Here is a 24795-nt window from a genome sequence, read left to right as displayed (position 1 = left end):
TGTTGTTGTTGCTCATCTGCTTCTGACAATAATCTTATGTTTACAGCAAGCAGTTTCTTTTTATGCTGCCAAATGTGCCTCAATGAAGCAACCAAGTTTGCATCTTAGTGTTGTTAAGTCAAATCAAATTTATTGTCATATGCACAAGGGTGGTGAGGTACCGATACAATGAAGATTAGCAGCATCACATGTGCATAGACATCACAGAAAAACTAATTATACGTAAATTATACAAAATTCATACAAGATGGTGAAAAGTACTAGATATTGAAAAGAAAAGGACTGCAAAAACAAGAGAGTAAGGAAAATAAGTCCATGGTAATGCAAGAAAAAGTATGTAGTGTGTTGCTGAGATAATATTAGGATTGAGCAGATTGGTTCAAGAATCTGATGTTTTTTAGGAAAGTAATTGATCTAGAACCTGGTTGTATTGGACATGTCTTCTGGACCTCCTCCAGAAGGTGGTAGTGAGAGGCAATCATGGCACAGATGGTGGGAGTCTTTGTGCAGGAAGGAACTGCAGATGCTAGTTTAAACCGAAGAAAGACGCAAAATGCTGGAGTATCTCAGCGGGACAGGCAGCATCTTTGGAGAGAAGGAATGGGCGACGTTTCGGGACGAGACCCTTCTTCCGACTAGTTATGGATAAGGGAAACGAGAGATATAGACGATGATGTAGAGGGATAAAGAACAATGAATGAAAGATATGTAAAAAAGTAGCGTTGATAAAGGAAACAGGCCATTGTTAGCTGTTTGTTGGGTGAAAACGAGAAGCTGGCCTGTTTCCTTGATCATCATTACTTTTTGCATATCTTTCATTCAACGTCACCCATTCCTTCTCTCCAGAGATGCTGCCTGTCCTGCGGAGTTACTCCAGCTTTTTGTGTCTATCTTTGGTGGGAGTCTTTGCTGGATTGTGATAGATATTACTCTTTCTCAGAGTATATGCACTTGTTTCCATACCACATATACAAGCCAAATACAGCTCCCCCCTATTGGTTCTATATAACGTACGATGATTTATTAAAGTTGTCAAGATGGCAGCTTTAATTATGGAGTTAATCTCTGATATTATCTATGCAGCATCTTCAGTAAACAAATTACATTGTTATATATTTTACCATGATTGAGAGTGCTAATGAGATGCTGGAATACGACAAGTTATATTTAATACCGTTCACAACCGTTTGCAAGGTGACATACATTCTGACAGAGAAGCTCCTTAGATTCTCTCAGTGTAATTGGTTTCATAAATAACACTGTTGTAACCATCTTGGAGCATCAGTTAATTTATCTGTGCTATCTCATTTTGTCATAAAAGGCTGCCTAACTATAATAAACTAGAGTAAACCATTTAAAAAAAAAACAGAGTACCGTACATCTGCAAGTGGATTCCGCAAGCCAATAGTGCTGGTCACTGACTGTAAAAGCTCAAACACTTTGGAAATTCTTAAAACAATTAAAAAATAATTTGAAATTATAAAAGCCTGCCTGAAGGTCCTTTCATATTATCTGACTATTACCCGAGTTTCCTCCGTCATCCCTTTCCATCTTTTGCCTTCTGGAACATGAGCCTTCAATCTGAAACCTCAAATTCACGGGCAAGTTTGTAATGTAGGTGTTAGGGACATTTAGCTGAAGTTTATACTACCGTCTCGGTGAGTTCAGCTTTACCCGCTGTTATCATACTGTGGACAGATCTCTCTTAACCCAAGGGTGTAGTCCCGATCTCCAAACCTACCTTGCTGCAGACCTTGCTTTTTTTTACCTGCACTTTCTCAGCAGCTGTCACACCACATTCTGCAATCTAGTTATTTTCCTCTTTGCCCCACCTGGTATATTTACGTATGGCTTGATTTAAGACATTTAACTGATCACACACAAAGTTTTTTTATTATTTTAGGTATACGTGACAATTATATACCAATACTGCAGAAGGTTTGACTGCCTTGCAATGAATTGCAATGAGCAACTTCTGTACTCTTGGAAACACGTGAGATCCTGACGTTGAAGTCAGTTTTGGGAATTGTCATAATAAATGCTACAGTTTTTAGAGTTATCCAGCATGGAAACAGGCCCTTCAGTTAACTCATCCATGCCAACCAAGATACCCCATCTACGGTAGTCCCATTTGCCCATGTTTGGCTCATATCCCTCTCCAGATACCTCTCCATGTGTGTCAAGTCCTCTAATGTTTTTGTGCAGATTCCCCGCTTGAAAGGGATCTGATTCATCCACCCCGAAATGATGAACTGGATTTCACTCAATGACCAAACCACTTCTTTTCCATTTTCTTTTCTCCTTTTATTTTGGCAGATTCAGCAATTAATTGACAGTTTCACTTGATTTATTGCTTCAGCCATTACTTTGAAGGCATTTGGATGTTGTAGGTCTTAAGGTATTTAACAGTTTAGTCTTTTAGCAGGTGAAAAACTGGCTGCCAATCGGGTGCTGTAGATAATCAGTCCTGCATGCCTTCGCTGGCGATCGCGGCAGTTTTTAGGGCAGTCTCTTAGATTATACGGTTCAAGTTTTTAGCCGCAAGTCAACTTCCGTCTTTTTCCTCGCTTCCGGTGCTGTGTGCCCTTTTTTAAAGCCCCGGGCGGAACTCGGCTTATCTCCGCTTCTCTGTTCACGGTCGGGCTGACTCTGCTCCCGACCGGGCTTTCTCTGCTTTCTCCCCCCACCGGGTTGACTGTTCCCAGTTGGGCTGAAGACTCAGCCTCTTGTCGGTGGCTTTTCTGGACCTGTCCGTGGCCTTCACGGTACTAGGCCCCCACCCGACGTCTGTGGCTGCTGCTTGGGCTTGGCTGTGGGCTGCACAGCCCTGGATACATTCCAGGTAAGCTGACACCGTGCTTGGTGACCCTTACTGCCCCTGCTTGTTTTCCTAGCTCTTCCCTGAGCTATTGCTTCCCGTTCCTACTTTTTTTTTTTTTTGAATTGAATACCTTTATTGTCATTCAGACCTTACGGTCTGAACGAAATTTCGTGCCTGCAGTCATACATATAACCATAACCATATAACAATTACAGCATGGAAACAGGCCATCTCGACCCTTCTAGTCCGTGCCGAACACGTATTCTCCCCTAGTCCCATATACCTGCGCTCAGACCATAACCCTCCATTCCTTTCCCGTCCATATAACTATCCAATTTATTTTTAAATGATAAAAACGAACCTGCCTCCACCACCTTCATTGGAAGCTCATTCCACACAGCCACCACTCTCTGAGTAAAGAAGTTCCCCCTCATGTTACCCCTAAACTTCTGTCCCTTAATTCTCAAGTCATGTCCCCTTGTTTGAAGCTTCCCTACTCTCAGTGGGAAAAGCTTATCCACGTCAACTCTGTCTATCCCTCTCATCATTTAAAGACCTCTATCAAGTCCCCCCTTAACCTTCTGCGCTCCAAAGCCCTAACTTGTTCAACCTTTCTCTGTAACTTAGTTGCTGAAACCCAGGCAACATTCTAGAAAATCTCCTCTGTACTCGCTCTATTTTGTTGACATCCTTCCTATAATTAGGCGACCAAAATTGTACCCCATACTCCAGAATTGGCCTCACCAATGCCTTGTACAATTTTAACATTACATCCCAACTTCTATACTCAATGCTCTGATTTATAAAGGCCAGCACACCAAAAGCTTTCTTTACCACCCTATCTACATGAGATTCCACTTTCAGGGAACTGTGCACAGTTATTCCCAGATCCCTCTGTTCACCTGCATTCTTCAATTCCCTACCATTTACCATGTACGTCCTATTTTGATTTGTCCTGCCAAGATGTAGCACCTCACACTTATCAGCATTAAACTCCATCTGCCATCTTTCAGTCCACTCTTCCAACTGGCATAAATCTCTCTGTAGACTTTGAAAATCTACTTCATTATCCACAACCCCACCTATCTTAGTATCATCTGCATACTTACTAATCCAATTTACCCCATACTCCAGAATTGGCCTCACCAATGCCTTGTACAATTTTAACATTACATCCCAACTTATATACATACAATCATACAATAAAAAACAACTAAACAATAAACACAAATTAACATCCACCACAGTGTATCCTCCAAGCACCTCCTCACTGTGGTGGAGGCAAAAATCTTAGGGTTACTGTCTCTTCCCTCCTCTTCTCCCTCTGCGCTGAGGCGATTCCCCACTGGGCGATGGCACAAACAGTCCCGCGGCTCACCGAACCCCGCAAACGGGCCGGTTCAAACACCGCGGCCCGGGGTGGTCGAAGCTGCCGCCCTCCAGTCCAGCGGACGCAGCCGCCGGCCCGCGGCTGAACCCAGGACTCAGGTCACCGCCGCCAGAACGCCGTCCCAGCCACCGGAGCACCGTTCCGGCCCCGAGCCGGATCGCCCTCACGTGAGTGCCGTTCCTCCCTCGGGCTGGGCCACTCCGACGGGAGTGCCGTTCCTCCCTTGAGCTGGGCCACTCCGACGGGAGTGCCGTTCCACCCTCGGGCTGGGCCACTCCGACGGGAGTGCCGTTCCTCCCTTGAGCTGGGCCACTCCGACGGGAGTGCCGTTCCACCCTCGGGCTGGGCCACTCCGACGGGAGTGCCGTTCCTCCCTTGAGCTGGGCCACTCCGACGGGAGCGCCGTTCCTCCCTTGAGCTGGGCCACTCCGACGGGAGTGCCGTTCCACCCTCGGGCTGGGCTGCTCCGACGGGAGCGTCACATCCCCTCACGAGAGAGTCTCAGCCCCTCGTCAGGCTGCCCTCACGGGAGCGAGCCCAGGGCGAGTCCTGACAGGCTCTGCCTCCGGAGCCTCGAGGTCGCCAGCTCCGCCATTAGGCCACAGCGCAGACGGAGGCAGAGAAGGTGGATACGACAAAAAGTCGTATTCCCCCGAAGGGAGAGACAGCAAGCCCCGTTTCAACCCCCCCCCCCACATAAACACAGCTTAAAAACCAAAAACGTAACTACACAAAACGAAAAAAAACAACACAAAAAATTAAAGACAAACGGACTGCAGGCGAGCCGCAGCCGTTCCCAGCGCCGCCACTTCCGGGTCTTTTCTTTTTGGTGCCAATTTAAAACCATTTGGCTTGGTGCTGTTCCACTTGTTTCCAAATACTACTTCTATTTTTAACTTTTGTTTTCGATTCTTCTTGCTGGCCTTGTTCTTATCTTCGTTCTTTTATCCTCGTCGCCAATTGTATTCGGATGCTTTGAACAGTCTTGAACAAAGGCTCGGACACGGGAGGAATCATACAAGCTTCTTTACTGCAGGACGCCACCTTGTCCTTTTTGCTCCTGCGTACTTGCCCCAGACATCACAAGACACCAATTACTTATCCTAATTATCCCACACCTAACACTCCTCCCCCTTTAACTTGGAGGCCGGTAACACCAATTATATTACATACATAATACTCCTCCCCCTTTAACTTGGAGGCAAGTAATACCTTTCATTACAGTTTGACTTGACAATGTGTTTTTTAGATGCTGTTATTGTACCTGCCTCAACTTCCCCTTCTCAGCTCTCCCTCAGCCCCCTGGCTCCTTGTGTTCCTTTCTCCTTTCTCCCCCCCCACCCAACATCAGTCTGAAGAAGAGTTTCGGCCCAAAACGTTGCCTTTTTCCTTCGCTCCATAGATGCTGCCTCACCCGCTGAGTTTCTCCAGCACTTTTGTCTACCTTCAACTTCCTCCTATGGCAGCTCATTCCTTATAAGCACCACATGCCAAGTGAAACAGTTTGCCTCTCGGGTTCCTATTAAACATTGCCCCTCTCGCCTTAAACCCATGAACTTTGGTTTTTGATTGCCCTACCCTTGGTAAAAGACTGCGCATTCACCCCATCTATTCTCGTGATCGTATACAGTTCCATAAGATTGTGAAACCGTTTGCCCCTCAGTTTCCTGTACTCCTAAAGAATAAAGTCTTCGTCTGCCCAACCTCTAACTATAGTCTATTTTGCTTTACTAAAAATTACTAGGCCATGCTCAGGTTCTTCTATAAAATTCAGCTCTGATCATCAGTACATTTCCATGTTAGAATCTTGTGTTATTCATTCTCAAGAAAAATTGCCATTTATTTTGTGGAGAACCTAATAACCCTGTGAGTTCCATATATGTTATCATGTTAAGTCTTGTCAAAGATTACACATTTGCTGATCGGTGCTAGATTTAAAAGTGATCACTTCTGTGTAAACCTTGAAACTAACCAATTATTCAGAACATATACTTTCAAATTCATGAATAGGAACATGCTTATCAGGGAAGAAAAGCAGGAATATCCTAAATGAAAAGCAGCATGGATGCCAGCATCAAAACCTCAGAATTTCAAACACAACCATAGGCAGTACTACTTTTAAATTACATGAGAGGACTGTTACTATTGTAGATTTCTATATTGTTTTTCAAAGCTGCAATCTGAGTTTGAACTTGGTGTAGACTGATGAAAAAATGTAACTGTTGATGATGTACATGTAAACTTCTGATGATGGAATTTTGTGGGAAAAATCCAATGAACAGGATGGAGGGCCCACTGAGGATTCTGTAGCAATGTTACAAAATTTTGAGATTTTAAAAATCAAGTCTGTAATTTATCCCGTCAGATAAAGCATAAAAATAAGTTTAATTTGACATCTAATTCACTTTCATATCTCAAGTATTTAAAAAGTTATGGCCATTTTCATACTCGGAAATGAGCATCTTGTTCCCTATTGATTTTCTATGGACATAACAAAAAAGCTGTGATCGTGAACAGTCAAAAGCCCATAACTTTCTTAAAAATTAAGAGAACTGAATGAAATTTTCAGTTATCATAGATTGAAGCATTCAGAAACAAATATAAAATAATCTTACTTGGATGACCTGAAATTAAAGCATATAATTAGTTAGTTACCTAATTGTAGCTAATTTCAGACTTCAATTACTAGATCTAAACATCTATCCATTTCTTAATAAATGATTAACATTTTTAAATAGCCTAAATGTCCAAATAATATTCACAAATAATTCACAATAAAACATGATTTTTAAATCTCATTTACATTAATTTATAGGCCAAATGGAAGGAATTCAGTGTTCAATTGCTGTAAATAAATGCCCATTTAAATCAGCTTTCCAGTGGGTCCCTGTGGAACGCGCTGGTTTAGAACGTTCACATTGCGGTAGATTTGTGCCCCAAATGCCGAGAAAAATACTGCGCGATATAATGGGCCCAAATTGAGCTACTCGCAATATTAAATTTTGTATAAAAGGATCTTTAGAAGCCCTTTTGAATGTAAAAATATACAACCTAACTTCTGCTATTTTCTTTATGAGACCCTGGGGTTGCTGACGGTCGCGGGTTTAAAGATTGATTTTTAAACTACTATAACTATTATTCAAGGCCTTTAAACCTAATAATAGCTTTTGCGACGGGGTCTATCAGCGATTTTTCGTTAATAATTAACTAGGCTGAACATTTTCGATTGGAACAGCTTAGAGAAAATCGCGTTTTAAACCCGCCCCCTCTAAACGGCGCCAAAATCGCGCACAACCTCAGCGGCAGATCTTCAACGACGCTTCAGGTACGCTTTGCAACATACCTAGATTCTGTCCATTATGCGAACACAAATGTTGTTGATAATGAAGTGGAGTCGTACAGCATGGAAACAGGCTCTTCGGCCCACTAACTTGCCCCATCTACACTAAACCCATCTGGATACTATGCATGTTATGCATAGTACTAGATGCGATGCATATTATTAGAATCAAAGTATAAAATCTGGAACTGATTACTGATCTATAATCATTTCCTATTTAGCTCTTGATGCGAGACATGCATGCAGTATTCCATGGCTTCTACAGTGTGAAGCATGACATTTTAATGACCAGGATTCATTTGACATTTCGTGGGTGACCTTGCCATCCTCATTGTCTGCAGAATAAGACAGCTCACAATAAAACTAACACTGTATTTTTGCCACTGGAGCAGGGATGTATGTATGCATTCTGACTTACTGTTGAAACTATGATGGCAATTACTTGATTGGACACAAGCAAATGTTAAGAGGCAATAATAACACATAGCAAAATTAATTGCCTCTTGGAAATTTACAGGGTAATAAATGAATGTTTGCAAAGACCTATTACAGGTATAATCTTGTCTAACTTGAAATAATTTTTTGGTATTGAAATGGTTGACAAGAATGAACTATTATATGATATGTATTTTAAAGGGTTTTTGATAAAAGGGGTGGCTAATAAACTCTCAGCACATGTATGATAAAACTCTGGGATTAGATTAGCAGCTATAGTATTTTTTAACAAACATAATGGGAATAGAAAGCATGGAGGACAATTGAATGGTTACTTTTCAAACTAGAGAGAAGCACGTGAATATGTTCAGTATTAGGGAAAAGGTTCCTTTTGAAATAAGTTAGGCCATAATTTCAAACTTTGCAGGTGTACAGAACTTTGAAATGCAATAAGCCATCGGAAGATTGTAGCAGATATTGGGTAAAGTCAGTCACAATGGGAAGGGTTATGACATTTAAAGCAAGGGTGTTTCAAAAGCTGAATTTAAAATAAATCAGGAATTCTGGAAATACACAGCTGGTCAGGCAGCATTCTCAGAGTTTACGTTTTTCCAGGTTTTTGTTTTATCTTCATCTATCATCAACATGTGCAATATTTTGCTTTATTTTAATTTTTCAAGAAAACTTCGCTCTCTGTATCATTAATTTAGTTTTAAATGTTCTCTGTACTATGAAATGTTTTTTAATTGAAATATTAACTTTTTTACTTGAGATGCCTGATCTGCTGAGTGTTTCTGGCATTTTCTGTCTTTATTTGTGATTAAACTATAATCGGTCATGCTAACATGGATATTTGAGAGGAGGAGGTACAGCCATAAAGATAAGTACATTTTACTAAGCACGAACAAGATGCTGAGTTCCTCTAGTAAGGAAATAAGAATGGCATTTGCACTCTTAGCTTGTTTCTGTACAATTCACAGCTTACAGCATTAATATGTCCAATTCCTGGAAAATTCACAACAGTTACAGACCAATTGAATGCAAAGACTTCTCTGTCCAAATTAATGGAGATTCATTGAAAGAGACCTTAACAAATGGCAAATTGAGAGCACAAGACAGGAACTTGTCTATGATTCAGCGTTCACAAATGTGTTAGAACAAATGGAAAGACGATTAGTACACATTATGCTGCCATGGAAAAGTAGCCATCGTAATCAAAGATTTGGAACAATCCTGGTCGTTCTTTCTTCTCCCTGTGATTGTCGGGTAAAAGGTACTGAAGCTCGAAAGCGCACACCACCAGACTCAGAAAATGCTCCTTCCCCTCTGTTATCAGGCTTTTGAACAGTCCTTCCATAACCTAGGGTACTGTCCGATTCAGCTTCCCCCATTGCGGACACTGGACTTTGTCTCTGGAACTGTTGCTCTACAATGCCGAGAACTATATTCTGTACTCTGTATCTACATCTACCCTTTTGCTCTACCGATGTACTTGAGCTTGACATGATTGTATTTGTATGGAATATTATCTGATAGGATAGCATGCAAAATAAAACTTTTCACTGTATCTCAGTATATGTGGCAATAATAAACCTAAACACAAACCTAAACTCACTTCTCCCTAGAGAATGTGTTTTTGATCCTCTTTTATTTGCAAAGGTTCCAGCATAGAACTGCACTGAAAGATCCCAGTGTGGCTTTTTTATTGGCCTGTTATACATATTGTTACACAGACAATTGATAACTCTTTGACTTTTTCACATCATGGCAGACTTGTGGAAGGCAACCAAGGGAGCTTAGCAGAAGGCTCACTTCAGTCATGATTTATAGACTGAAAAGTTCCAATTTATAAAAACAAACAAAATGATTTACAGGAGCATCCCGGTGTTTTAGATTAGATGTTGGGTATATGGGGCAAATTCCATGAGGATGGCACTGTAGAAACCCAGAGACATGTAATGTGAAAAATGATTAGAAAACTAGGCTATGTGAATAAATGCTGCCAACTACAAACCGTGCCAACCATTAAACTTCTAAAGCTATCACTCAGGGTGCAGAGAAAACGTCTAGGTGTAAGTTTGTTCAGCTTGCAACTACATCGCTGGCTTGAGAATTAAGATTGAAGATAATTGTTCTCATTGTTTGGTACTGATCTGGAGTCTGGAGACATAAAAAATAGGTTCCTACTAGACGAGAGCATTGGTTGTGAGAGATTGTTCTGTATGATCTCTTCTGCTGCCTCTGTCAAGAACTACACCTCAAAGGCAGAGAGGTGTTTATCCAGTTTATTGCTTACAATATAATTCTAAATACAGAACAAATTACAAATACAATAAAACTGCACTGAGAAAATAGTGAGAAAGAGCAGGCTATAAGAAAGCACTCATGCCAGCAATAATTGCAGTGCAGTGGTTCATTGCTATTAGGCTTAACGGAGAAAGCCATGGGTTCACATAGGATAGGTGCATTTTAACTGTTAATGTTAGTCTTGGAAAAATTAATCTCTATGTATGTAGTGACTATCACAAAGAGTGCATTGGACAATCTCCATGTGGATGAATAATGGAGGGACTTATGCAGTGTCTATCCAAGAAGCACAAACAACTTTCCTAAAGAAATAAATCAAGGCAACCAAGGAAAATGATCCACTTTAACAACCTTTGAAACATGGAGCAATGGTGAAATTTTCTATATGTATCTGTAATACAGGATGTGTTATTCTTGTACATGCTTAATTTGGAATGGACATATTTAATAATAGCAACTAGGCCACCTACGTTAGATTTCTATTGATCAACTATAACTCTGACTTCAACGCCATAACCCTGGTCAAGCTCACCTCGAAACTCATGGTCCTGGGAGTCACCACCCCCTCGAGTCTCAAACCCACAGACTACAATCAGTGAGGATAGATGATAACACCTCCGCCATGACAATTCTCATCACTGGTGCCCCGCAAGCATGCACTTTCAGTCCCCTTTTATACTCCCATACTGTACAGCCAGATTCGGCCCTAACTCCATATACGAGTTTACAGATGACACCACTGGGGTGGGCTGGATCTTGAACAATTTCAAAACTGGAATACAGGAAGAAGATAGAGAGCTAAGTAACATGGTTTCAGAACACCAATCTCTCCTTTAATGTCAGCAAGACGAAGGTGCTAGTTATCGACATCAGGAAGCATGATGAAATACGTATACGCCCCAATCATCATCAATAGTGCTGAAATGGAAATGGTTGAGTGCTTCAAGTTCCTTGGCATTAACATTATCAATGATCTGCCGTGGACCAACCACTGAAACGACAGCCAAGGAGGCACATCAACACCTCTACTTCCTGAGGAGACTGAGGAAATTCGGCATGTCTCCAATGGCACTTACAAACTTCTACAGATGCACCACAGAAAGCAGACTGTCAGATTGCATCATAGCCTGGTTTGGGAACAGCTCTGCCCAAGACTGGAAGAAATTGCAGAGAGTTGTGAATGTAGCCCAGTTCATTACACAGATCAGACTCACCATGGTTGATTCCACTAATACGTCACACTGCCTTGGAAAGCAGCCAACATAATCAAAGACTTTTCCCACCCTGGACATTCCTCCTTTTCCGAGTTCCTGTCGTGTAGAAGATACAAAAGCTTGAAAACGTGCACCACTAACTCGGGAATGGCTTCTTCCCCTATCGAAAAGGCAGCTGAGGAAGCACAATCTGCCACAGGCAATGATGGTCCAATTCTACACGGCCATCGTAGAGTCTGTTCTCACCTTCTCCATCATGGTCTGGTTTGGCTCAGCCAACAAGCACGACACCTGGAGAATGCAGCGAATCGTCTGATCAGCAGAGAAGGTTATTGGCTGAAACCTTCCTTCCATTGATGAACTGTACACTGCAAGGGCCAGGAAGCGAGCTGGCAAGATCATCTCTGACCCCTCTCACCCTGGCCACAAACTCTTTGAATCACTTCCCTCTGGAAGGCGACACCGGACTGTCAAAGCTGCCACAGCCAGACATAAAAACAGTTTTTATCCACGAGTAGTTGCTCTACTCAAGAGCCAAAAATCTGTAGCCTCCCTTTGATCTGGTATTTTGTTGGTTCACATGCTTGATCAATGGTGTTTTATAATTAATGTTTTATTATTATTAATGTTTAGTGTTTTCTGAGTCATTCGTAACTGTATGTCATGTTGTTCTTGTGGGCGGAGCACCAAGGCAAATTCCTTGTATGTGAATACTTGGCCAATAAACTTACTTAATCAGGCTTCTGAATGAACCTTCCATAAGTCTCTTCCAGTGACAAAATCTATATCCGATTCCCCTCTACCTCATTGAAGACATTAGACCATCTCTGGAACTGGTGTGCTATAATGGTGAGCACTATATTCTGCACTCTGTATCTTTGCCTTTGCTCTGCCTTTTGTACTTGAATTTAGCTTGATTTATGCATAATTTTATCCGATTGAATAGAATGCAAAACAGATCTTTTCTCTGTACATGTGACAATTATAAACGTAAACATAAGTGTTTTTAACATACATCGGCATCAGACTTGCTGAATTCCGCGAGGATTTAAGGGTCTCTTTACTGAGATATGCCACATGGTCCATCCACAATTCCAAACATGGAACAGAGTGAGGTTTGTTTTGGCAGTGGCTGGCAAGGCCAAGCTGGCCATCAGGATGGGTTTCGGCCCGAAACGTCGCCTATTTCCTTCGCTCCATAGATGCTGCTGCACCCGCTGAGTTTCCCCAGCAATTTTGTATACCTAGGATTTCGCATTAGGCTGGTTGCTAGCTGGAGCTGGGGGTAAGTACAATAAACTGCAGCACAGTGGCACAGGTGGTGGAACCGCTACCTCATAGCACCAGAGACCCGGGGTCGATCCTGACTTCGGGTGGTCTCTGTGTGCACATTCTCTCTGTGACTCTATGTGTTTCTTCTAGATGCTCCAGTTTCCTCCCATATCCCCAAAATGCGTGGGTTTATAGGCTTAATTGGCCTCTGTAAATTGCCCATAGTGTGTAGGGAGTAGATGACAAAAGTGGGATCAAAACTAGAACTAGCATGAACAGGTGATCGATGGTTCGTGCTGCATCTCTAAATATCATAGTTTGACAGATTATTTATAGGGGGCGGAACAGATGCTGGTCAAAACAAACTAAATTAATTTCCTTCCCCCATGTTAGAAAACAACAGATGGAGCTAATATTGTATTTGTGGGAATTGTGTACTTCCCCATGCACCAGAGTACCACATTTTATAATGTTTACACTTTTGTGCCATTTGAAGCATTTAGATGAAAACTCAAAACTGTATCTCAACTGGAAACAATTCCGCATCATGTAAGTCAGTGCTGGATATCCTTCATCCCTTCAATCAGCGGCATTCTGGCATGTCATCTGCATTGGAAACAACATGATAAATGAAATGCTTGCTCTTGGATGATGAAGCTACCTGCTAGCCATTCGCCTCTTGACTTTGCTGCATATAACCCACACTCGCATGGGTAATGTCTGTAACAAATATCCATGCTGCCGTCAGCAATCTGGCAGGAAAGAACATTGGCATGCCTAAGATAGACACAAAAATCTGGAGTAACTCGGGCCAGGCAGCATCTCTGGAGAGAAGGAATGGGTGATGATTCGGGTCGAGACCCTTCTTCAGACTAGTCTGGGAAAAGGGAAACGAGAGATATAGACTATGTTGCAGAGAGATAAAGAACAATGAATAAAAGATATGCAAATAAGTAACGATGGTAAAGGAAACAGGCCATTGTTAGCTGTTTGTTGGGTGAAAACCATAAGCTGGTGCGACTTCTGTGGGGGAGGGATAGAGAGAGAGAGAATGCCGGAGTTATGGAGGCGCAGGCAAGCGCCGAGAAAGCACACGTGGCTGTGGTAGCTAGTTTGGGTTAAAACGTGGTAGTAGAATTGGAGAGCAGGAGGAATCACAGGGGGAGCAGCAAGTGAGGATGTTGTCAGACTCTTAAAAGTTATAATTTAGCTAAGACATAGTGAGCAGCCCTACAGTACCCAGCTGAGCATATCTCAGAATTTGTGATGTTGTATACCACAGAAACCTGCACTCATAATTGCCCAAACCTTGCTCTTGGATATAAAGGATGCATTTGTCCAGCAGAAGGAAAAGAAAGGGAGCCATTTCCTGACTGATCAGTCCATGACTGACTCTTTTGTGATATAAGTGTCCTTCCTTTCTATCACAGAGGTGTTGAGCAACTCCATTGCCAAACATATATACTACACCACTGGTAAATGTATCCTCAATTCCTCATTCATCATACCATTCCTCCTTTGGTGATTGTTAAAACATCCACTAGATGACAATGCCAGAAAATCAGATTTATACATCAAGCCATTACAAATGCCAAATGGTAATTCAACAATACTCCATTTGTGGCTGCAATATGGCTTTTACAAAATTGCTAACTTTTTGTGGAGGACTCTGCAGGCAGCCTCTCTAGATTAACTTGAATAGCTTTGTGTCCAGCGGAATCTAATTCAGACATGACTTTACCAAAATAAATGACAGTGGTGTGAGATGGTACGATAACTGGGTTTCAGCATGACATTTTGGTAGAGTGGCAATGATAGAGTCATAGAGTCATGGAAACAGGCCCCTCGGCTCAACTTGCCCAGGCCGACCAAGATGCCAATATATACTTGTCCCACCTGGCTACATTTGGCTCATATCCCTCTAAACATTGTCTGAAAGGGCATGCAACCTGTAGGACACCTTACTGGGTTGAGCAGTGCTATTCGTAAAATGGTTTCTTGGACACCTGAGATGCTGCTGAACCTCTGGATGTTCATAAGTTCTCAGAGCAGAATTAGGCCTTTCAGTTCATCAAGTTTACTCCATTCAGTCATGGCTGATTTATCGCTCCCTCTCAACCCCATTCTCCTGCCTTCTGCCCATGACCCTTATTAATCAATTTTGTCCTTGAAAATATCCATTGATTTGGCCTTCACAGCCGTCTGTGTAATGAATTCCACAGATTCACCACCCTCTGACTAATGAAATTCCTCCCCATCTCCTTTCTAAAGGTACGTCCTTTTATTCTGCAGCCATGCCTCTGGTCATAGACTCTCCCACTAGTGGAAACATCCTCTCCACATTCACTCTATCCAAGCCTTTCACTATTCGGTAAGTTTCAATGAGGTCCCGCCTCATCCTTCTAAACTCCAGCGAGTACAGGCTGAATGCTGTCAAATGCTCATCATACGTTAACCCAATCATTCCTGGGATCATTCTCGTAAACCTCCTCTGGACCCTCTCCAACTCCAGCACATCCTTCCTCAGATATGGATAATGTCTATACCCCTCTGGATATAGGACACCCCTCCTCTTTGTGTCTTTCACCAAAGCTTCTGAAATATTTGGAGTCCTGTCTGTTCCATGTGGTGCAACATCTACGAAGGTCCTAACGAGACTTCCAAACTTGCTGCAGTTCCAGTATTGCCCCTTCCAAATCAGTGACAATCATAAAATTGATCCCACGTGGGCAGGTGGAGCTAGTGTAGATGACGCATCTTGGTTGGCATAGACAAGTTGGGCTGAAGGGCCTATATCTGTGCAGTACGACTATGACTATGACTCTACAGATGTGCTAAGAGTCAACTCAATGCTGAAAACATTGTAAGTGGCACATTGGATGAATTTGGTGCATTGTTTACTTTAGCAAATTGTGATTCCAACATTTTCTTTGCAGGGTTATCCTCTAAATTTAGCCTTTAAATTTACCATAATACATGTGCTTATTATTGAAATCTGAAGAACTGTTCAAGGAAACAAAAGCAGTCTGATCCTATATTCATTGCAATTTATTAGAGATATTTGTACAATTGATAGAAGAAAATGTGTTTAGCCATGCGTGTGACAGGAGTACAAATGCATGTTAAGATTCTCGTAGTAATCTATGAAAATAAACAAAGGAGATAAAGCAAGAATGCTATTGATTTGGAATGTCAGACGTCAGATTACTTTCTTCTCAAATGCTTTTCAATTTTTTTAGTCCTTATTACAGAACGCGCGCAGAGCGTCTGATTACATATAAAATACTGAGGCTACTTCCAGCAATCAATAAACGGTTTGCAGACGAAGAGCTGAAAGACCTCAGTGCAAAGATAATCATGGAATCATGGGAGAAAAGTTGCATAGGTATTGCTTTTGTACACTGCTTGTATTTTGATAAGATATATTATTTTTGTATTGACCGTTTTTATCTGTTGAGATTTTGTTCTTTATATTGAAGTAAGTATAAATGTAAGTGGTTTAAATAATTCAAGATTTCTGTCACCTACTGTTTTTATGACTAGTTCAAGTTCAAGTTCAAGTGAGTTTATTGTCATGTGTCCCTGATAGGACAATGAAATTCTTGCTTTGCTTCAGCACACAGAACATAATAGGCATTTACTACAAAATAGATCAGTGTGTCCAAATACCATTATATATATATACACACACATGAATAAATAAACTGATAAAGTGCAAATAACAGAAAATGGGTTATTAATGATCAGAGTTTTGTCCAAGCCAGGTTTAATAGCCTGATGGCTGTGGGGAAGTAGCTATTCCTGAACCTGGTCGTTGCAGTCTTCAGGCTCCTGTACCTTCTACCTGAAGGTAGCAGGGAGATGAGTGTGTGGCCAGGATGGTGTGGGTCTTTGATGATACTGTCAGCCTTTTTGAGGCAGCGACTGCGATAAATCCCCTCGATGGAAGGAAGGTCAGAGCCAATGATGGACTGTTTACTACTTTTGGTAGTCTTTTCCTCTCTAGGGCGCTCATGTTGCCAAACCAAGCCACGATGCAACCGGTCAGCATGCTCTCTACTGTGCACCTGTAGAAGTTAGAGAGAGTCCTCCTTGACAAACCGACTCTCTGTAATCTTCTCAGGAAGTAGAGGCGCTGATGTGCTTTCTTGATAATTGCGTTAGTGTTCTCGGACCAGGAAAGATCTTCAGAGATGTGCACGCCCAGGAATTTGAAGCTCTTGACCCTTTCAACCATCGACCCGTTGATATAAACGGGACTGTGGGTCCCCATCCTACTCCTTCCAAAGTCCACAATCAGTTCCTTGGTTTTGCTGGTGTTGAGGGCCAGATTATTGTGCTGGCACCATATGGACAGTTGCTCGATCTCTTCTATACTCTGACTCATCCCCATCAGTGATACGTCCCACAACAGTGGTGTCGTCAGCGAACTTGATGATGGAGTTCGCACTGTGACCGGCTACGCAGTCATGAGTATAGAGTGTGTGTTCGGTGGGCGGCGCGACACTCGTCAGCAGCGGCCTCTGCAGTCCGTCTGCGTTTTTATTATTTTATGTCTATGTTTTTATGTAGTTTTTGTTATTTTTTGTTGGGGTATGTGTGTGGGGGGGGGTGGGGGTGGTGTGGGGGGGAGGGGGTAACTTTTAAATCTCTCCCTGCACGGGAGACCCGACCTTTTCTTTGTCGGGTCTCCGTTGTCGTTGGGGCTGCAACGAGGAGCGGCCTCCAACAGGAAGACCGGGGGCTCCAGTGCCGACTACTCACCTCACCGTCGCGGAGCTGGCCGAGTCCAGAGCGGGTGGAGCGGTGGTGGACGCTGCTGCGGCCCGACCCCCGGATATTCGGAGGCTGCAACTGCGGGTCTGGCGGACGGCGGCACCGGGAGCCCGCGGGAGGGAGACCGCTTTTCAGGGCTCCCGCAACGGCGACTTCTCCCGCTCGAGTTGCGGGGTTGAAGAGCTCCTGGAGCGGGGCCTACATCACCGCCCCGCGCGGCTTGGAATGGCTGCGGGACTCTGCGAGCGCACGCCGGGGGCTCTAACACCAAGAACCCGGTGCGCGACCTTGCATCACCCGGCGTGGCTTTAATGGCCGCGGGACAATCGCCATCGCCCGCCGGGGGCTTTGACTTTTGACTCTGACATCGGGGGGGAGAGTGCATTGGAGAGATAAGTTTTTTTGGCCTTCCATCACAGCAATGTGATGGATGTTTATGTAAACTATGTTGTGTCTTGGGTCTATTTGTTTGTAATGTATGGCTGCAGAAACGACATTTCGTTTGGACCTCAAGGGGTCCAAATGACAATAAATTGAATTGTATTGTATTTTATTGTATTGTATTGTAGTGAGTACAGCAGGGGGCTGAGCACGCAGCCTTGAGGTGCTCCCGTGCTGATTGTTATCGAGGCTGACACATTTCCACCAATACGAACTAATGCCATTGGCCACCAGATAATACAACATGAATAACAAAACAGGGATAAGTGAGCAAATTCAATGTCAGTAACCTTATGCATAAATATAGCAATTGATTATTTTCCCTTTTTTTTAAAAATAGAAGATACTATAATTTCACTGAAGAATCTGCTGAAAGTATCCTCACATGTCAGCCATCCAAACGCTACGATACTTCAGGAAAGAGATTTTAGTCAGAGGGTGGTGAAATTTCTTTAGTCAGAGGGTGGTGAATCTGTGGAATTCTTTGCCACAGATCGCTGTGGAGGCCGTCAGTGGATATTTTAAAGGCAGAGATAGATAGATTCTTGATTAGCACAGGTGTTAGAGGTTATGGGGAGAAGGCAGGAGAATGGGGTTAGGAGGGAGAATTAGACAGCCATGATTGAATGGCAGTTTAGACTTGATGGGCTGAATGGCCTAATTATACTCCTATTCCTTATGACCTTATGACCAAATTACCTTATTGTACTCCTTCAAAGTAGACATTGACGTGGTGTTGGAGCTTATCACTGTCTGAAGAAGGGTCTCAACCCGAAATGTCACCATTTCCTTTTCTCCAGAGATGCTGCCTGACCTGCTGAGCTACTCCAACATTTTGTGTCTACACAGCCTCATTCATCTGCTTGAATCTTTGACATAAATTGGAACAGGACCTTATTGTAGACAGAGCCGTTGCACACAGCTTTGCTGCCCAGTACACTTGACATTTCATGATATATGACCCTCTGCCTTTGGCAGCCAGGAACATCTGCAATATAGTCTTCCGTGGCAGAAGTAGCATGCACTATAGAATTGGACAGATTTTTCTCCCATATGTTTGAAACTTTAAGTAATTGCTTGTGTTGATTATTTCCTTGTCATTGCGGGCCAGCACTAACAGCATTGCAAACACCTGCATTTCTGCACTTGTGCCCAGTAATTCATCAACTAAAGGCCCCACCTTTAATCTATCACCTGAAGTATGTTTGGTGCTAGTATCTGACCAGCAAACCCATTAGTTGCTGGTGCTCATTTTGTTCAAATCAGAAGATAACATGCCGTACATTCATCCCAATTTACAGATACATTGATCCTGCATGCTGTTCTGAGTTCTAAATTTGCTCCATTTATATCGAGCTTCACTCTTATCAAAGTAAATAATTTGTGAGAATTATACATTTATCACACATTTCAAAGCTGTTCCTCCAGTTATGGATGCTCTGTGTGCTATTAAGTTGTGCTAAACTACATCACAACTGATTACTATACTATTTTGACCAGCCTGTTGTGTGAATTGGTGATTGTATTATTTGATTTGGTGTTTAAAGTACAGTGAAACCTTCTTCCAAAAATATTCACCAATTTATCATTAGTGTTTCAACAATGTGGCAGATTCCAAGCGAATAACATAAGCGTATAAGCAATCATTTTACAAAGTAGGCGACACAATGGGGCTGCTGTTAGAACTGCTGCCTCACATAGCCAGAGACCTGGGTTTGATCCTGACCTCATGTGCTGTCTGTGTGGAGTTTGCACATTACCCCTGTGACCGTGTGGGTTTCCTCAGGGTGCACCTGTTTCACCCACATCCCAAGATGCGCGAGTTTGGATATTAATTGGCCTCTCAAATTGCTCCTACTATGTAGGGAGTGGATGAAAGTATGAAGGGGTTATTGATTGTTGACATGGCTCAGTGGGCTGAAGGGTCTGTTTCCATGCTGTTTCTCTAAACATAACAAAATAAGGAGAGAAACCCTTGAACTTCCCCAGGACCTCTCGAATGCAATGAGCATAAGTGTAACCGTAGGCTTTATTAGTTGCCTGAGGTGCAGTGACGAATAAGAATTTGTGGTTGGAACTTTGCATATTCCAATCAACAACAGTTATAAGAGCGGCCATTTTTTTGTGAGTTTTCTTGGTACTAGCATGGGAATCTTCTGGGATTTTATTAGATAAGTGAAAAGAAGCATAACATCTCAGTGCCCAGTAGGGATGCGGTTCAAAGCCAGGATTTTGAGCTCTGAAGATTTTGTACAATTTTTCATCAGGGAATATTTCCTAGTTAATTCTGTTAGACTCTTGCCATAGTTATATTTGAGATATTTGGGTTCTTTCTCACTTTTCTCTGCCAATTCATCTGGTCAAGTTTAGAAAAATTATAGTTTTCTTTTAAAACAAAATCACTTCTATTTTTTTTACAGTTTTTGGATACCAGTCATTCTATTTCATCCTAAGAGGATGTGCTAAGCCATATTTGTTGCTTGATGAACCATTGAGGCCTGTCCATCCCCCTCCTTGGCTCGATCCAACACTGAGTTTGGTAAGAAAAATCTATATTGTATTAGACTAAGTGGGACCCGTTGGGACCCATGTTCACACGGGAGGGCTGGTCCCCCAACGCAATATTCCACCTCCAATATTGGAGGCCAGTGGGGGGAGGGGGGGGGGCTTTCTGGAGCGCTATTATGGGTGTTGTGGGCTGAAGGGACTGGTTTCCAGAGGGCTAGTATGGACATTGTGGGCCAAATAGATTCTTGGGGTGGCAGCTCAGTCACTCCAGCCTGATGTGCTGGCAGCTCACTCACAGCTGGTGGGCTGGCAGTTGGCTCATGGCTATTCCTTGAAATTCCATTTCAAGCAGAGTGCAAGGCCACCAAATTCAAATGCTATTTCCTACCATTTCAAGCAGGGTGCAAGGCCACCAAATTCAAGTGCAGTTTCATGCCACCAAACAGGGTGCAAGGCCACCAAATTCAAGTGCAGTTTCATGCCATTTCAAGCAGGGTGCAAGTCAACCAAATTCAAGTGCAGTTTCATACCATTTCAAGCAGGGTGCAATGCCACCAAATTCAAATGCAGTTTCATACAATTTCATGCAGGATGCAAGGCCACCAAGTTGTCAAGTTTAGACATTTAATCATTTGCTGTGCTTTATTTCAAACCAACCATTTGCTGTGCTTTATTTCAAACCGACCACCACCAACCATTTGCTGTGCTTTATTTCAAACTGACCACCACCAGACATTTGCTGTGCTTTATTTCAAACCAACCACCACCAACCATTTGCTGTGCTTTATTTCAAACTAACCACCACCAACCATTTTCTGTGCTTTATTTCAAACCAACCACATTTTCATTTTCAAACCACATTAAGGGCACTCGAGGACAGTAAAACCACACTCACAGTTTAGTAGACATGTGTTCAGTGTTATTCACAGCTCAGACTGAGAGACGTGACCCTCTCGCTCGCCCATCTTGCAGAGACTGACCGAGGCACTCGACACTTCCGGGTTTTATAGTCCCTCCAGAAGGGGCGTGGCCTTCAGGAGAGAGAATCTCTACATTTTTAAAACAGTAATAACTCTTTTATTTTTAATCGATGGGAAAAATCATCTTGTCCTGCACAACGGAGGGGGACTCTGAGTAAGATGGCCAAAAATCACAGCCGTAAGTGGCAGCGTTTTTTCTAAAAGCAATATACAGAACAACAGGAAGTGGTCAAGATCAGACTTTTAGTAATATAGATTTTGAGAAACAGAAGACATAGGTTTAAGGTGAAGGGGGGAAAATGTAACAGGAATCTGAGGGGTAACTTTTTCACACAAAATACGGTGGGTGTATGGAACAAGCTGCCAGAGGAGGTAGTTGAGGCAGGGACGATCCCAACGTTTAAGAAACAATTTGACAGGTACATGGATAGGACATGTTTGGAGGGATATGAGCCAAATGCAGGCAGATGGGACTAGTGTAGACGGGACATGTTGGTTGGTGTGGGTAAGTTGGACCGATGGGCCTGTTCCCATGCTGTATGACTCCATTGCTCTATATACTTTATCCAACTAAAATCCAACAATGCAAGACATTATACATTTTGTCGAAGACACAAGAAAATTGAATGCAAAGAAAAGCTTGATTTGTTTTATGGGTTTTGTCGATTCTGCAGCTGTTTATAAAATTTAATTCACTGCATGTGTGTTGAATTACTGAAGGCTGGGGTCTGTGTTCACTTCGTGCCAGCTAGCTCACATTATATTGAAAAGGGGTTCACGGATTTTTTTAACAAAAAGTCAGTACACTGTCTAGTTTCAGGAAAAGTGAGCAGTTTGCCAGCGTGGGTTCCATTCTGCTAAGGAATTGTATTCGGAGAGGAGATACTGAAGAACATTTCCCAGTGTATGCTGAACTCCAGACAGACTCCACACCATTTCCTTACTGGCAGAGGTGCTGAGGCTCATCTTGCTCAAATCTGCCTGAATTTGGAGAACTTATTTGATGTTGCCACAGAATAAAAGTTGAATATACCTATAAGGATCATGTAATAAAAAGGAACTGCAGATGCCGGTTTATACCAATGACAGACACAAAATGTAGGAGTAACTCTGCGGGTCGAGACACTTCTTCGGTCTGAAAAAGTGTTCCGACCCGAAACGTCACCTATCTCATACCTGCCAACTAGTTTGATTTTATCGTATTTGTTCTGATTTTTAAGTTAAAAAAGTGTAAAAAAACTCTGCGGGATTTGGTGAGAATAATTCATTTTTATATTGGAATTAACATATATGTCTTTATTGATACTATCACTTGTAGTAGTGTTATTAATAATACATATTGTGGTTTCTCAATTTTTTTATTTTTTTATTTATTTATTTTTTTTCGTTTCTCTTTTCTTTCTTATATATAATCAAATTATTATTTAATCACTCTCTTAATGATTTATAACTGTTCTATTCTTTCTCTATCATTATTTCTAAAAAAAATAGTAGATAAGTATTACTAGTGTTTTACTTAATGCAAATTGAATTAATTTGATATAAAGTTGTTTGAAGCATTGTAATTGATTACCTTTAATAAAAAAATATATTAAAAAAAAAAAAAAAAAAAAAAGTGTAAAAAATCGGAACAGTACGATTTTGAAATGAGGGGGAAAAACGGCCAATCAACTGCTGTCTCTAAGGGGGTTGCGTCCAATCACCGATCAGCTTCCCATAAAATTCCCGTCCGACCAGCCGCTGTCTCCAAGGGCATTGAGTCCAATCACATAATGCTCTGGTCACTTGGCGGCCAATCAGACGCTGTCTCCGAGGGGCTTTGCGGCCAATCCCTTACTGAAGCAGTAGATGGCTACCCCCAACACTTTGTCTCTGTTGTTTGCACACAGTGCTAGGCAAAGGCATTTCCGGTGTAGGTGTAGGTGTGTGTGTGTGTGTATGTGTGTGTGAGGGGGGGGAGGGAGAGAAGGGGGGAGAGAGAAAGGGGGGGGGGAGGGAGGGAGGGGGGGGGGGGAGGGAGGGAGGGGGGGGGGGGGAGGAGAGAAGGAGGGGGAGGGCGAGGAGGGGGGGAGGTTACAAATACTTGAAAGCACATACCACCAGATTCTGGAGCACCTTCCTCCCCTCAGCTATCAGACTTCTGAAGAGTCCTTTTTTAAGCTGGGATACAGTCCCGATTTTGCAACCTACCCTATTGCAGACATTGTGTTTAAGAAAGAACTGCAGATGCTGGAAAAATCAAAGGTAGACAAAAATGCTGGAGAAACTCAGCGGGTGAGGCAGCATCTATGGAGAGAAGGAATAGACGACATTCCTACTCTTGAGTTCCTTCTCCTGAGTTACTCCTACATTTTGTGTACCTTGGGAATGCAGACATTGATCTTTTTCACTGGAACTATTATTCTATTATACTACTATCTAGAATCTATATTCTACACTCTGGATTTGTACTCTCTGCTCCACCTGTTGTACATGTATTTGGCTTGATTGTATTCATGTACAATATTATCAGATTTGATTGAATAGCACACAAAGGTTTTTCACTGTATCTTGGTGCACATGACAATAATGAACCTAAACCTAACCTTCTGCACATGTCAAGCAATGTGATCAGTATGCCATTGGGGCCAAGTACCATGGTGCCTATTGCAGTAGAACACAAAAGTGATGGAAACAAAGAAACTTAGAAAATAGGTGCAGGAGTAGGCCATTCTTCCCTTCGAGCCAGCATCACCATTCAATATGATCATGGCTGATCAACCAAAATCAGTACCTCGTTCCTGCTTTCTCGCCATATCCCTTGATTCTTTTAGCCCTATGATCTATATCTAACGCTCTCTTGAATACATCTGAGTAACAACAGCAGAATAGGCAGTATCTCTGGAGGTCATGGATAGGTGACGTTTCGGGTTGGGACCCTTCTTCAGCTGCCTCTCCATATCCTCCAGAGTTTCTACCTGACCCGCTGAGTTACTCCGGCACTGTCTTCTACGCAAAATTCCAGCATCTGCAGTCCTTGTGTCTGACTACTGTGGTACCCTGACAGCCCATGCCAAAAGGGTAAAGCTAGGATTCCAGTTGAACACCATTTACAACATTCTAACATGGTGAGATATCTTTCGGAGGCATTGAAAAACTATTCAAACTGAAGTAGTAATTAATATGAATGAATGAATGAATGAATGAATGAATGAATGAATGAATGAATGAATACTTTATTGTCACATGTGACAAGTCACAGTGAAATTCTTTGCTTGCATACCCAAGTTATGCAAATAGTTGCCACATAAAGGGCGCTTACATAGTTACAG

The 24795-nt window shown here is 42.4% G+C and overlaps 1 protein-coding gene across 3 annotated transcripts in view; it reads left to right on the top strand.

Moving 5' to 3' along the window:
• cnbd1 (cyclic nucleotide binding domain containing 1) overlaps window positions 1–24795 on the top strand; it is a 117253-nt gene that overhangs the window by 39433 nt on the left and 53025 nt on the right. For all 3 annotated transcript variants that reach the window (XM_033020173.1, XM_033020174.1, XM_033020175.1), the window contains 2 exons: window positions 16019–16164; window positions 20417–20535. In XM_033020173.1, coding sequence (XP_032876064.1) covers window positions 16019–16164; window positions 20417–20535 — 265 coding nt within the window. The remainder of the gene's footprint in view (window positions 1–16018; window positions 16165–20416; window positions 20536–24795) is intronic.

The sequence above is a fragment of the Amblyraja radiata genome, chromosome 4 (genome assembly GCF_010909765.2).
Source record: "Amblyraja radiata isolate CabotCenter1 chromosome 4, sAmbRad1.1.pri, whole genome shotgun sequence".
Taxonomy (NCBI): Eukaryota; Metazoa; Chordata; class Chondrichthyes; order Rajiformes; family Rajidae; genus Amblyraja; species Amblyraja radiata.
Note: the sequence above shows the minus strand (reverse complement) of the source record. Positions and strands in the feature narration are given on the sequence as shown.